General features: G+C 36.4%; 1 protein-coding gene across 1 annotated transcript in view; it reads right to left on the reverse strand.

Moving 5' to 3' along the window:
* Positions 1-13,996, reverse strand: part of SmydA-8 (SET and MYND domain containing, arthropod-specific, member 8) — a 50,749-nt gene extending 36,753 nt beyond the window's left edge. Inside the window, exon 1 of the mRNA XM_067784509.1 lies at positions 12,783-13,996. Within this exon, the coding sequence (XP_067640610.1) occupies positions 12,783-13,655 (873 nt within the window). The 5' untranslated portion in view covers positions 13,656-13,996. The remainder of the gene's footprint in view (positions 1-12,782) is intronic.
* Between the last annotated feature and the right edge of the window lie 839 nt (positions 13,997-14,835).

A 14,835-nucleotide genomic window follows, 5' to 3' on the forward strand; every position in this document is an offset into this window, starting at 1 on the left:
TTTGGACAGTGGCCACTAGATGCACAGTGGGCTGTTAGTGCAGTTTTTTGGTTATTTAAATTATGACAATGTTTCATGTCCGATTTGTGCTGTGCTATTCTCGTTTTTAACTTCGATTTGGTGGTGCCTACGTAAATACTTATAAAACTTAAGTTAAAATAAGTTAAGTACTGCTATTCTCGTTTTTAACTTCGATTTGGTGGTGCCTACGTAAATACTTATAAAACTTAAGTTAAAATAAGTTAAGTACTGCGTTAGTATTTACGTAGGCACCACCAAATCGAAGTTAAAAGCGAGAATAGCACAGCACAAATCGGACATGAAACATTGTCATAATTTAAATAACCAAAAAACTGCACTAACAGCCCGCTGTGCATCTAGTGGCCACTGTCCAAACTTTGAGAAAGCGTCGGTATTACAACAACAAAATCACTATAGAAAGAGATTAACACTGGAAATGTTACACATAATACATACACCACCTGACATACGACTAAACTTCAAAACAGACACGATCAACGTCGCTCACTTGTACAGACACTTACTCACAACAAAATCGACAGTACAAAACTCCACGCCAACGCGAACGGGCGTTTAACTCAAAAATGTATGTATGTTTATAAAATATGACATATTACATGTATGAAAATTTGTTTTTACATTGTTTTGTATAGTCCCTTGAAGACGGTTACCGACGTGTAACCGAAATATATCGGAATAAAAAAATAAAAACTGGTGTTTTTATTACTAAATATATTGACCTCGAGCCGGTACAGATAAAACCAATTTCTTTAAATAAAAAGGTCGCCAAAAACGAATATTATAAATAAACAAAGATAATATAAAATTTCTTAGTACTTTTTATTAATTATTAATTTTTTACATTTTTTGATATAATAAATTCGGGCATATCCAGTACTGCTGGTCACAACACGCTAAGTGATAGGCACCTCTGGACTATACTCACCAAATAGGGGCTCTTAATAATAATATAAAAGATATACCCATCTAGATTGCTATTCTCAAATAAGCTCTTACATGAGATTGATAAGATGTTATCACAAAAATACGGATAAGTGCTAACAAATAAAAAGTATAATAAGAACATCCCTAATGCGTACATCTATGTTGTTCATTTTGTGCTTAACAAATTTATCATTATCATTATCATTGTAGCATTTTTTTATGTTTTCCTTAAACATTTCCCTTTACTTATACGCACTTGTGCACATATGCCGTCAAGGTTCTCAATCATCATACTTTCCACATAGAAAACATATTTTAGACATATTTCATATAGACAAATATTGCCAGCTGTCACCCGTTTTTCTTTAATGATATTATTGCATACAAATACACTGAAAGAAATGGTGCTAGTAAAATCAACAAATCGGTTCTGATGTTCTAGACTTAACGGAGATTCGGTGAAATTGATCGAATTATGGTTAATTCGACCGAGTTCTTTGTCAAACGAACAAATTAGTTTAGTCCTTTCAACAGAAGAGAAATTGTCGCTCTTAAGTTAACAAAATTCTGTAAAATTGACAGAATCCTGGTCAATCTAACTAATTTTTCTGTTAACACAACTGATGTCACTGGTCATTTCAACAGCGATCAACAGTCAATACATGAGCAAACTTCAGAGAGAATTTCACGCTCACTGAGCTCTCTATTTTGTACTTATGACGATGGTGCCACTTGTTTAAAAAAAAAATACCAAAATAAGAGAACCACCAAATCGGAAAAACACACAAAATGGGATAAAAAAAAAAAAAAACTAGTTTTTCAGTTATCAATACAAAACGAAAAACCCTTTTTTGAATTTATTGTGTAAAAAATTGTGAGATACCGGGACACCTATTTATCGGGTACAATTTTGAAACTTCTCCTCCAAGCGAAATGCAAAATTGCGCCCTCTTGTTGCAAAAGTTTTGTGAACGAACAGGATTTTTCCAAAGTAAGTAACATTTTGTTTAAGTTTTTACGAATTTTCACTCACGCGAACGAATTTAATAAGATAATAAAAAACATTCTTTTTTAATGTTGATGTTTCCGACAACATAAAAGTTTGAGTTGTTTTGGAATCGTTTCAAGTTAAAGTGTTACGAAAGTTAAACTTGCCGAATTATATGTAAAGTTACTCCAGTGGTGAATTACCTTCCTGCGATTTGATTCTTTACTTTTCTATAACTTACAAGTTCTCTATTTAAAATGTTATGTCAAACATTTATACAAGTTTTGTTCGAAACAATCAAGTGTGGCAACTACATGCGAGAGAAGAAATTGAGAATGAGCTGAGCTGCAACTGAAAGAATTGAGAATCAGTTTTGTGACTACTATTTTCATTTCTATTTGCAAAGCGAAGTTCAAAACTATAAATTAAATAAATTATAAAATATAAACTTTGGTGAAAGTGCGTTTAATAAAACAAAATAATAAAGTGTATAATGTTTAATGTGTGCAAGCATATTTGATGTAAGCCCAATTGACGTTCGGTTAGTAAGTGCCACCGTGGTGTGATGGTAGCGTGCTCCGCCTGCTACACCGTATGCCCTGGGTTCGCACCCCAGGCAAAGCAACATCAAAATTTTAGAAATAAGGTTTTTCAATTAGAAGAAAATTTTTCTAAGCGGGGTCGCCCCTCGGCAGTGTTTGGAAAGCGCTCCGAGTGTATTTCTGCCATGAAAATCTCTCAGTGAAAACTCATCTGCCTTGCAGATGCCGTTCGGGGTGTTCATAAAACATGTAAGTCCCGTCCGGCCACTTTGTAGGGAAAATCAAGATGAGCACGACGCAAATTGGAAGAGAAGCTCGGCCTTAGATCTCTTAGGAGGCAACATAAGTACTTTCGTACAAAGCTGTCGCAACAACTTTTTTGTTCATTTTACTACTAAAACGGTCAATTACGAATCAACGATTTGTGCGCAGTTGATTCAACATCTTGTTGCGATGGATAAAAATTAACAAAAATTTCGGTTGAATTGACCCGTATTTCGGTGGATTTTACCAGTCTTTTTTTTCCGTGTACATTAACACGTACATGCTTTTTAATTAGTCTAAGCTTTTTTTTCTAGATGGTAATTGAATGAAGAGCGAGAGGGAATAAATATAAACTGTATGAACAAACAAAAAATCGCATGCGATATTTTTATTTTCCCACATGTGATTATATTCAACAAGTAATGAAGGTTAAGTTCGGGTGCAACCGAACATTACATACTCAGTTGAGAGCTATGGTGACAACATAAGGGAAAATAACCATGTAGGAAAATGAACCAAGGGAAACCCTGGAATGTGTTTGTATGACATGTGTATCAAATGAAAGGCATTAAAGAGTATCTTATGAGGGAGTGGGCCATAGTTCTATAGGTGGACGCCATTTAGGGATATAGCCATAAAGGTGGATCAGGGTTGACTCTAGAATGCGTTTGTACGATATGGGTATCAAATGAAAGGTATTAATGAGTATTTTAAAAGGGCGTGGACCTAAGTTCTGTAGATGGACGCCTTTTCGAGATATCGCCGTAAAGATGGATCAGGGGTGACTCTAGAATGCGTTTGTACGATATGGGTATCAAATGAAAGGTGTTAATGAGCATTTTAAAAGGGAGTAATCCTTAGTTCCATAGGTCGACGCCGTTTCGAGATATCGCCATAAAGGTGGACCAGGGGTGACCCTAGAATTTGTTTGCACAATATGGGCATCAAACGAAAGGTGTTAATGAGTATTTTAAAAGGGAGTGAGCCTTAGTTCTATAGGTGGACGCCGTTTCGAGATATCGCCATAAAGGTGGGCCAGGGGTGACTCTAGAATTCGTTTGTGCAATATGGGTATCAAACGAAAGGAGTTAATGAGTATTTTAAGAGGGAGTGGGCCTTAGTTCTATAGGTGGACGCATTTTCGAGGTATCGCAATAAAGGTGGACCAGGGGTGACTCTAGACTTTGTTTGTACGATATGGGTATCAAATGAAAGGTTTTAATGAGTATTTTTAAAAGGGAGTGGGCCTTCGTTTTATAGGTGTTCGCCTTTTCGAGATATCGCCATAAAGGTGGACCAGGGGTGACTTTAGAATTTGTTTGTATGATATGGGTATCAAATGAAAGGTGTTAATGATTATTTTGAAAGGGCGTGGGGCCTAGTTCTATTGGTGGACCCCTTTTCGAGATATCGCCATAAAGGTGGACCAGGGGTGACTCTAGAATTCGTTTGTGCAATATGGGTATCAAACGAAAGGAGTTAATTAGTATTTTAAGAGGGAGTGGGCCTTAGTTCTATAGGTGGACGCCTTTTCGAGATATCGCCATAAAGATGGACCAGGTGTGACTCTAGAATGCGTTTGTACGATATGGGTATCAAATGAAAGGTGTTAATGAGTATTTTAAAAGGGAGTAATCCTTAGTTCCATATGTGGACGCCGTTTCGAGATATCGCCATAAACTTGGGCCAGGGGTGACTCTAGAATTTGTTTGTACGATATGGGTATCAAATGAAAGGTGTTAATGAGTATTTTTAAAAGGGAGTGGGCCTTCGTTCTATAGGTGTTCACCTTTTCGAAATATCGCCATAAAGGTGGACCAGGGGTGACTCTAGAATGAGTTTGTACGATATGGGTATCAAATTAGAGGTATTAATGAGAGTTTTAAAAGGGAGTGGTGGTAGTCGTATATGTGCAGGCTTTTTCCAGATATCGACCAAAATGTGGACCAGGGTGACCCAGAACATCATCTGTTGGATACCGCTAATTTATTTATATATGTAATACCTGCCAAGATTTTAAGAGTTTTTTATTTCGTCCTGCAGAACTTTTTCATTTTCTTCTACTTAATATGGTAGGTGTCACAACCATTCTAAAAAGTTTTTTCTAAAGTTATAATTCGCGTCAATAAAACAATCCAAGTACCTTAACATATTTCATCCCTTTTTTCGTATTTGGTATAGAATTATGGCATTTTTTTCATTTTTCGTAATTTTCGATATCGAAAAAGTGGGCGCGGTCATAGTCGGATTTCGTTCATTTTTCATACCAAGATAAAGTGTGTTCAGATGAGTTTAGTAAAGATATATCGATTTTTGCTCAAGTTATCGTGTTAACGGCCATGCGGAAGGACAGACGGACGACTGTGTATGAAAACTGGGCGTGACATCAACCGATTTCTCCCATTTTCGCAGAAAACAGTTAACGCCATAAAATCTATGCCCCTACCAAATTTCAAAAGGATTGGTTAATTTTTGTTCGACTTATGGCGTTAAAAATATCCTAGACAAATTAAATGAAAAAGGGCGGAGCCACGCCCATTTTTAAATTTTCTTTTATTTTTGTATTTTTTTGCACCATATCATTACTGGATTTGAATCTTGACATAATTTACTTATATACTGTAAAGATATTAAATTTTTTGTTAAAATTTTACTTTAAAAAAAAATTTTTTTTAAAAGTGGGCGTGGTCCCTCTCCGATTTTGCAAATTTTTATTAAGCGTACATATAGTAATAAGAGTAACGTTCCTGCCAAATTTCATCATGATATCTTCAACGACTGCCAAATTACAGCTTGCAAAACTTTTAAATTACCTTCTTTTAAAAGTGGGCGGTGCCACGCCCATTGTCCAAAATTTTACTAATTTTCTATTTTGCGTCATAAGTTCAACTCATCTACCAAGTTTCGTCGCTTTATCGGTCTTTTGTAATGAATTATCGCACTTTTTCGGTTTATCGAAATTTTCGATATCGAAAAAGTGGGCGTGGTTATAGTCCGATATCGTTAATTTTAAATAGCGATCTGAGATGAGTGCTCAGGAACCTACATACCAAATTTCATCAAGATACATCAAAATGTACTCAAGTTATCGTGTTAACGGACGGACGGACGGACGGACGGACGGACGGACATGGCTCAATCAAATTTTTTTTCGATCCTGATTATTTTGATATATGGAAGTCTATATCTATCTCGATTCCTTTATATATGTACAACCAACCGTTATCCAATCAAACTTAATATACTCTGTGAGCTCTGCTCAACTGAGTATAAAAACAGGGCATCCGAATAACTCTCAAACATATATAAAGGTCCGAAAATAATGTCTAAGGCGATATAAGTTTCGGTTAGTAAATACCTTTTAATCTTTCCAAATTTGTTTTTGGGACTCTTTTATTGGAAAATGGGTGTATTCATCCCGTCTAGAATCCACAGAAAACGTAGAAAGTTTTAAAATTTTCTATGAAAAGTTTTCTTCATGCAACAACAAAATACATTTGTGAAACATTTTCTACGGTTTCTACATATTCTATACTATTTGAATATAAACTTTGTAAATGTGCAAGAATGTCCAAACTTATATTTTTGTTAAAAAAACAACATTTTCTGTGCGAGACACTTTTTAAAATTTTTTGAATGCATTTGATGTTTTAATTAAATTTTAACGATAAATGCAGAGTTAGATCGAACGGCTATTTCTTGTGTAAGTGGGGCTCTGGGTGTTGCATATTTGTTCCAGAAAACGCGGAATGACAGAATTGCCCTAATATTATTATTTTCTAAAGTAGACAAATTTATTATTGGAAAAAACTATAAAATTAAAATAAGCATCTATTTTCCTATCTATCCAATTCTTATCAACTTTATCGTTCATCTATTTTTAAACTTGTCCGGTCCTTCCTCTTTCAATCCCACTAACTTCCTCACCTCATTTTCATCATGCAAATGTGAAATATGGAATCTCTACACCAAGTTCAAATAATTGCGGAGATTAAGTACTCCAACTTTCACTATCACTCCCACTCTCACCCCCACGCTCACTTCTGCAACTCCCACTCCCACTCCCGCTCCCAACCCAAATTGTACTCCAACTCCCACTCCCGCTCCCAACCCAATCGTACTCCAACTCTCACTCCCATTCATTCTTATTCATGTCCATAGTTTTTTTTTTTGCACTTAAAAATACTTAACATTTTTTTATTGTTCGTTTTATTTTTTAATATTTTCTAAGCCATCTAAGATACACAAAAAAATATTACCGACATCGGCCAAGTCGTTTTAAAGTCTTTATACGCACGGCAATCCCTTTTTATATGTAGACCACCCTTTACCCGCGGGTTCGTCCAGAAAACAATCTTTAGTAGCCTCCAAAGTTAGTGAGTAGTTAAGAAACTATCAGAAATATTCCAAATATAGTCTAGAAACGTTATCAAAATGGTTTAAAAACTCTTTAGAAATTATACCCAAATAGGCCCCTTACAACTTAAAAAAATCACATAAAATGGCTTTTATCCAGAAAACTGTTCAGAAATAGTTCCGACATGATCCCGAAATAGTCCTGATATGATCCTAAAACTGTTCTCTAAATTTTAACGAAAGCGTCCTGAAATATTTTCAAAACTATCCCAAAATAAATAAAACTATCTATATGGGATCCCAAATTCAATCGCAAAATTGTCTGTATATAGTCCAGAAATTATCCGGTAATAGCCTCCTCCTTTCTAGCTGCAAGAGGGTGGCGCTTTGCTAAGACCTCGATCTAGCAGCCTAGATAGCATATATTTTTGGTCTTAGTAAAATGAACTAAGGGTTAAAATAAATAAATGTAAGGCGCGATAACCTCCGAAGAGATCTAAGGCCGAGCTTCTCTTCCAATTTGCGTCGTGCTCCTCTTGATTTTTCCCTACAAATTGGCCGGACGGGACCTACATGTTTTATGCCGACTCCGAACGGCATCTGCAAGGCAGATGAGTTTTCACTGAGAGCTTTTCATGGCAGAAATACAATCGGAGCGCTTGCCAGACACTGCCGAGGGGCGACCCCGCTTAGAAAAATTTTCTTCTAATTGAAAAATCTTATTTCTAAAATTTTGATGTTGCTTTGCCCGGGAGTTGAACCCAGGGCATACGGTGTGATAGGCGGAGCACGCTACCATCACACCACGGTGGCCGCCATACTAAGGGTTGGTACGATTAAAAACAGTTTCCAGGAAAAAAAAGCGATGACACTCCCACTTTAAAAAAATTGTTTGCACCTATATTTACAGCAGCGTGCAGAAAAATAGCAGGGAAATTTTGATCAAATTTCGTCAATTAAATTCTTTTTTTCCATTTTCGATATTTCAAGGAAAAATTCTTTGAATTTTGTAACTGAAATTGCTTCAATTTCCAAGAGTTTTTCGAAAAAATGCGAAGGTTCAAGGAAAAGTTTTATGAAAATTTCGAATTTGTTTTTGCTTTTTCTGAATTTTTTAGAGTATGTAGTTTTTAAGCCCAATCAATTTTGGTCTCACAAAATCAAAGTAAAATGTCCCTCGAAATTCTTGTTTATTTTTGGCATTTTTTTACAATGGTTTTTCAGATTTTTCTCCCTACAAAGTGTGAACAATTACTTTTTTATATGGGAAAAAATCTAAGATGCCCTTCGGAAGAATAATTGTCAAAAATCAATGCAAAGAGGCCCATAACTTATATTTTGGACAAATGTTATTCCAAAGGTGCTGGTGTCAATGGCGTTGATTCCAACATGATTCTGATATTAATTCTCTTTCGTATTTGGATTTAATGTTATTAACATTAGTACTATTTCAAAAGCGAATTTTGTCAATTGACTCTAGTTCCATTGAAACTACTAGCCCAAACCACTATTAATTCGTACACCCAGCATTTTTCTCAAGAAACTTTTCTCACAACAGCATATAACATAAAGAGGTAAACACCACACCCTGAAAATAAGCTCGTAGTAAAGCTTACATATTTTTCGTTAATGTAAAATTAAAATATTAGCGCTTATTACAACATGATAAAACAGAAGCAAAAACAAATTGAATAAACCTTTCAAAAAAAGAAAATAATTTGACTATTATTTATTCGTACAGTGATCTTTATTTATTTTAAAATTGAGTAACGTAGCCTTTATTTTTTAACACGGCTTGCAGCCGCTGGAGCATTGTGTCCAAGCTTTTGCATTCTTCGTAAGTTTTTGGGGCTCAAATTTTCTGAATTTTGGACCCTAATCCGTCAATAGTTCTTTGGGGGTTGTTGCGCAGTATTCTTTTCATGAATGCCCACAAGCTCTCAATGGGATTAAGGTCCGTACTGGATGATGGCCAGTTCAAAGTTTCGATATTATTTTGTTGAAGCCGTTCTTTAGTTTTTTTTTGCAGAGTGGGGAGTAGCACCATCATGTTGAAATATATATTCACCACAGTCGAAAATTTTTAATGCTGAAGGAAGAAGATTTCCCTCCAGGATATCAATGTATTTGTTGGCGGTAATGGTTCCATTTATGAATTTAAGTTGTCCTACACCCTTTGCTGACGTGCATCCCCAAACCATCACGCTCGCCGGAAACTTTGTGGTACGTCTTAAACAGTCCCGGTGATATGCTTCGGTTTTCCTCCGAATGACTCCTTTTCTTGCATCGCCCAAACATACATCAAATTTTGACTCGTCGCTAAAAATAATGGAGTTCCATTGTCTTGGAACCCAGCAGAGTCTCTCCTTTGTCCAAAGCAGCCGTCTCGTTTTTTGTGAAGCTGTCAACAGGGGCTTTTCTTTGGCCTTAATATTTAACTGGTATGCGTATAAGTTGTGAATAAGTGCTTGCTTAACTTATTTAATAAATTCCATAGCTCAGTTTTTTTCATTTGCTGGCGCGTCCATTCCCGTCCCACAGTTTTCCCAATCCGATCTCACCATTCTTTCGAAATGTTTTTTAAAGAACTCCGACGATTTTGCTGTATTATATTGTCTAACAAACGAGTATCGCGAGCAGTCATTTTAGAAACACGACCTCTGTTTTTGACTGCAGTGTTACAGCTCCCTCTTTTTTTGTAATTTTGTACTATACTTTGTATATTAGATCTCGGTAACTTTAGATCTGATGATATTTTTGCATAACTTTTTCCAGATTTTACCTTTTTGGTATTATTAAATTACGAATTTCAGCACATATCGGCTTACCACGAGTCATTCTTGGATATTGTATAGTAACTAATACAATTTATTGAAAAAAAAAAAAAAAAACACGTGCCATGTCTTTTGAACCAAGTCTTTACTTAAGCACAACGGTTTTGACGGATTACTATTAGGATGCATGCTACAAACGTAGACTTCCGCCAGGCTACGTAAGTTCTTTATCCCAGTTATATGTTCTTTTTTTTTAATAAATATTTCAGTGTTTTGCACATACTTCGGTCAACAAAATCTAGTTGTAAACTAGACTTTTTGTAACTAGTTTGGTGTTTCACTGTTGGGCTGCACTCTTTTGTAATGCCAACTACAAATTGCATGAAATCTTGATGATGCGACAGCAACAGGTGGCCGATTATTGTTGAACATTGCATATTGCATGTTTTCTTTCTCTACTTCATACTGAAGCTATTTTCCTTGTAAAAATTGTAAAGTGAGGAAAATCATGGGTTTGGATAATTATGCGTTTTGATTTAAAGATGTAATTTATTTTATAGGTTGTGCGTAGGATGCGAACTAAATCGTTTGGTAAGCCGCATTCCATTGGCTCAGCACAATATCTTTAATTAACTTCAAATTGTCTCTGTATTCGAAAGATTATTATTTTTAGACCCAGCTGTACTTGTACATAGGGTATTATAATTTTGATTGCATAATGGTTGGTTGTACAGGTATAAAGGAATCGAAATAGATATAGACTTTCATATATCAAAATCATCAGTATCGAAAAAAATTTGATTGAGCCATGCCCGTCCGTCCGTCTGTCCGTTAACGTGATAACTTGAGTAAATATTGAGATATCTTCACCAAATTGTACAAGCTTATCTGGAGCCAGAATAGATTGGTATTGAAAATGAGCGAAATAGGAAGATAACTACGCCCACTTTTTATATATAATAGTTTGGAAAACACAAAAAACCTGATTATTTAGTAAATAATACACCTAGAATGTTGAAATTTGACGTGTGGACTGATATTGAGACTCTTGATAAAAATTTTAAAAATTTTTTTAAAATGGCCGTGACACCGCCCACTTGTGATAAAATCAATTTTACAAATATTAATCATAAATAAAAAATCATTAAACATATCGTAACAAAATTCGGCAGAGAGGTTGCCTTTACTATAAGGAATGCTTTGAATACGGTTAAAGACCACGCCCACTTTTATATAAAAGATTTTTAAAAGGGTCGTAGACGAATAAAATAAGCTATATATTTGCAAAAAAGAGCGTTATATCAATGGTATTTCATTTCCCAAGTGTATTTATAACAATTAATAGGAAAAACTTCAAATTTTAAAAAATGGGCGTGGCATCGCTACTTTTATGAATAAGCAATTTTCTATGTTTTGGGAGCCATAACTCGAAGAAAAATCAGTTCAGAATAGAACCATATGTATATGTATTATTGCGCAGCCTTGTAACACTATTAAGCACATAAAACAAACAACAACAGCATTTCAAGTGTACAGCTGGGTATGCAATGTTCGGTTTCACCCGAACTTAGACTTCCTTACTTGTTATACTTGATTTTAAATTTAATGATCCATACTATCGTTATCTAATTTTGTTTTGCAATAATTTTTCATGCACTCCTAAAAAAATTACTGCAAATATAAACTCAATTTGCAGCAAGGAAGGCAACCAAAGCCGAAACCGTAGCCGTTGGCTTAAATTTTGCTAAAAGATCATATATGGGTTTCTTTCACTCGATAAGACTAATGCCCTTTGTGAATGTCATCGTTCATATAAGCCTGAGTAGAGGCAACAGATCAACTTCTTGACCGAGCTAACGGCTCAACAGAAATCACAGGTTTTTAGTTTGGACATCAAAATCGTAGATATTAAGCTATTTGTGTTCTTAGCCATGCTCTTCAGGGTATTTTTTGTTAAAAGCAATAGTCGAAGAAAAGATGCAATGGATCAATGTAAAGTTATAACACCAGTAAGTACCCTCGTTCTTCTCATATCCACACGTGACTAGAGATAGCATAACACTTGTGGCTTGGGTATCTTACAAAGTCGTTTTGTAGCTATGCTGTGCCCTAAAGTGAAGACTTTGCTATTCTATTGGAGCATAAGGGCCAGATTATATTTGACGCCGTGGCACTTTGCGTCGCAGTCACTGTCATTCACATTCACCACTATATAATACCAAAAATTTAATTCATTAGAACCAATTTAGATTTTTAATTTAACCCCCAGCGGGTTAGAGGGCTTAGAATATATGCGCGGTAGGTATGCCTGTCGTAATAGGCGACTAAAATACCAAATTTATTCAAGGGGTTGTGTAGTGCAACCCTTTCGAAGGGTTGCCAGCGCAATATATAGCTTCTCCAACCCAATTGTCAACCTCACCTACCCGTGGCGAATCCTGTTTCATTAACAACCGAGGCTCTGGCAACCCCGAACTCTTGATGGATCTAGATGATGGGAAGGCGGAATGGCCTAGAAGGTCTCATGTGGTCATACCAAATCGTTCCCGAGATGGTCGGGCTACAACCTTTATGGTGCTTGTTACCGGAACGTACCGGATCTGCATTCAGTAAAGGACCATCAACTTCGATAACACTCCCCAAAGCCTTCGGTCGTTTACAAAACCGGAACAAAAGCGAAAGTGAAATAAAACCGACAGCGGAATGAAACCGATAAAACAAAATTGAAACCCAACATTTTGCAAGACCGATACAGAAATTATTTGGAGAGCTTAACTACAACCGAAATCGAAAATTTTTCCAAACATGTTTACAACATATCAATAACAGCTATGTTCTCTGAAAGCACCCATTTTTAGTTCTCTCTAGAAAAACAAAGAAAACCAAACTCACCGTCGGATCCAGGCAACGTTTGCATTTACATATAAAATGTTTAGTTGCACGAAGAAATAGTTGACGCCCAAAAGTGTTCCATAATATTTTCGTATACGTCATTGTAATCTCTTCACTCTGCGCTATATCTCTTGCCGCTGTCACCACAATTGTCTGTCCATCAGCGAATTGATGCGATGCATTTGGCGTACAATTATGATTCATTAAACCGGCCAAGGCGAATAGAGCCCGAACCGCAGTCTCATAACCATCAACAATGCTGCGCCCTTCAAATGCATTTGTATTATAAACACATACAGTACGATAGAAAAAACCCAAAGTTTCCTTATCTTTTGGGAAATTTTCAAAGCATAATGCAGCTCGTTCCACTTCACGTAAATAATATTTATCGCTATTAGCTTGCATCGACAGCAAAAGTTTGCGTTTTTCCCGACTCAAAAAGTAACAACGCATTACACTAACAATGCGCAGTGAGTACGGATTAATGCGTGTAGTATCTTTGGGTACCCAATAACGAAACAATTTGCATTCCCTGGCATGTTGTTCGGATTGCTGACAAGTCACACAAACTGGTAGTGAACAACCCGCGGCGCAAAGAACCTTCTCGATTGGTTGCTCTTCGAGCAGACGAAAACAAACGATACATGTATTTAAAAGTGTATCCTTTGAGGCGGTTGGACCGTTAAGTAGGGTATGTTCACGAAAAATCAGTTCACCGCGTTTAATATCGCGTCGCGCGTACACACCGCGTCCCGAAATCGCGGAATCGGTTACATGCCAATTGGGATCCGGATCGCGCAAATCACCCAAATGTAAATCGATTAGCTCTGCTACCTCTGCGGTGGGTATGCATTGCTCACTTTGTAGCGCCATGTTTTTTTTTTTCTGACCAGATTTTTAAGAACTTATTTATTTATTAAAATATTCTTTGATATGCACTATATATAGTAATTGTATTTTTATTTTTGTTCAAAGCACATGTTTCACATTCACTTGTAATATTACTACTAAATACATGGTTGCAGCAAATTATTTCAATCGTTCTCAGCTAAATGATTGCGTAAAGGCTTTTAAGAGGCGTATTCAAACAAAAACATATGTAGATCTTTTTTTGTACTTTGCTTTTGGTTTTTTGTTGCCTTTTTGGCAAGAAAACGACGATGTAACTCAAATGCGACTAGTATGGCCAAAATAGCAGCCGCAACTATTCACAACAACACTCATTTGTCCGTTTGGGTGATCGTCGCAGAATTCCACTCGCTCCATGTTTTCTCTGTTTATTCTGTTTTTTTTTCTTCATTCACTAAACTCAGTTCACAGCTAGATAAATGCCTACATCATCATCAAAGTCTTTTTGGTTAATGCTGCATGATGCTCTAATGTAGGCAGGGGCAGGGGCGGAGCTGCAAAAAAATTTAACAGATACTATAAAAACCATCGGCATGTAAAATGCAAAATTTGAACTTCAGTATTATTGGTTCCATGGAAATAAGACTCCCTTCATCTGAGAGCCAGCAATAGCACAAACAACAAAGTCAGCCTATACACCCGGTGGAGAATCAATTTTGCCAATAAATGTTACTTTGGGCTAGGCAAGAAATTAAGAAGTAAAGTTCTCTCTCGTAGATGCCGGGTGGCCTCGGATCTGCCTGTGGAAGTAGAACCAGCAGAAAATTGAAACTAACTTACAAATAGCCACTCGCGTGCTTTGTTGGACTAATGTCCGCGGAAATTCTTGATGCACTAACCAGAATTCGAGCCACCGCAGCGAGTGTGGGAGGGCTACTTACTTAAGTGTAACCTACCATGGCTCACGTTGAGACTCTGAATCGCCGCAACGAGGGCTCTACGGTGGCTTTCTAGTAATGGGCAAAGCACCCACCTTCTTCTTCTTCTTTTAGCCTCATCCAATAGGTGCGATCGAAAAGCAAGAGTTTAACCTATTGCAGTATCCAAATCGAAGCAGTGCCAGAGTGACACGTGTTTCCATGGCAAGTCTGCTTTCCTCTATTTATTTATTGGTATAAAACTTTTCCGCCTTTTTTTGGACGAA

Source organism: Eurosta solidaginis, chromosome 4 (genome assembly GCF_040869045.1).
Source record: "Eurosta solidaginis isolate ZX-2024a chromosome 4, ASM4086904v1, whole genome shotgun sequence".
In the NCBI taxonomy this organism is placed as follows: domain Eukaryota; kingdom Metazoa; phylum Arthropoda; class Insecta; order Diptera; family Tephritidae; genus Eurosta; species Eurosta solidaginis.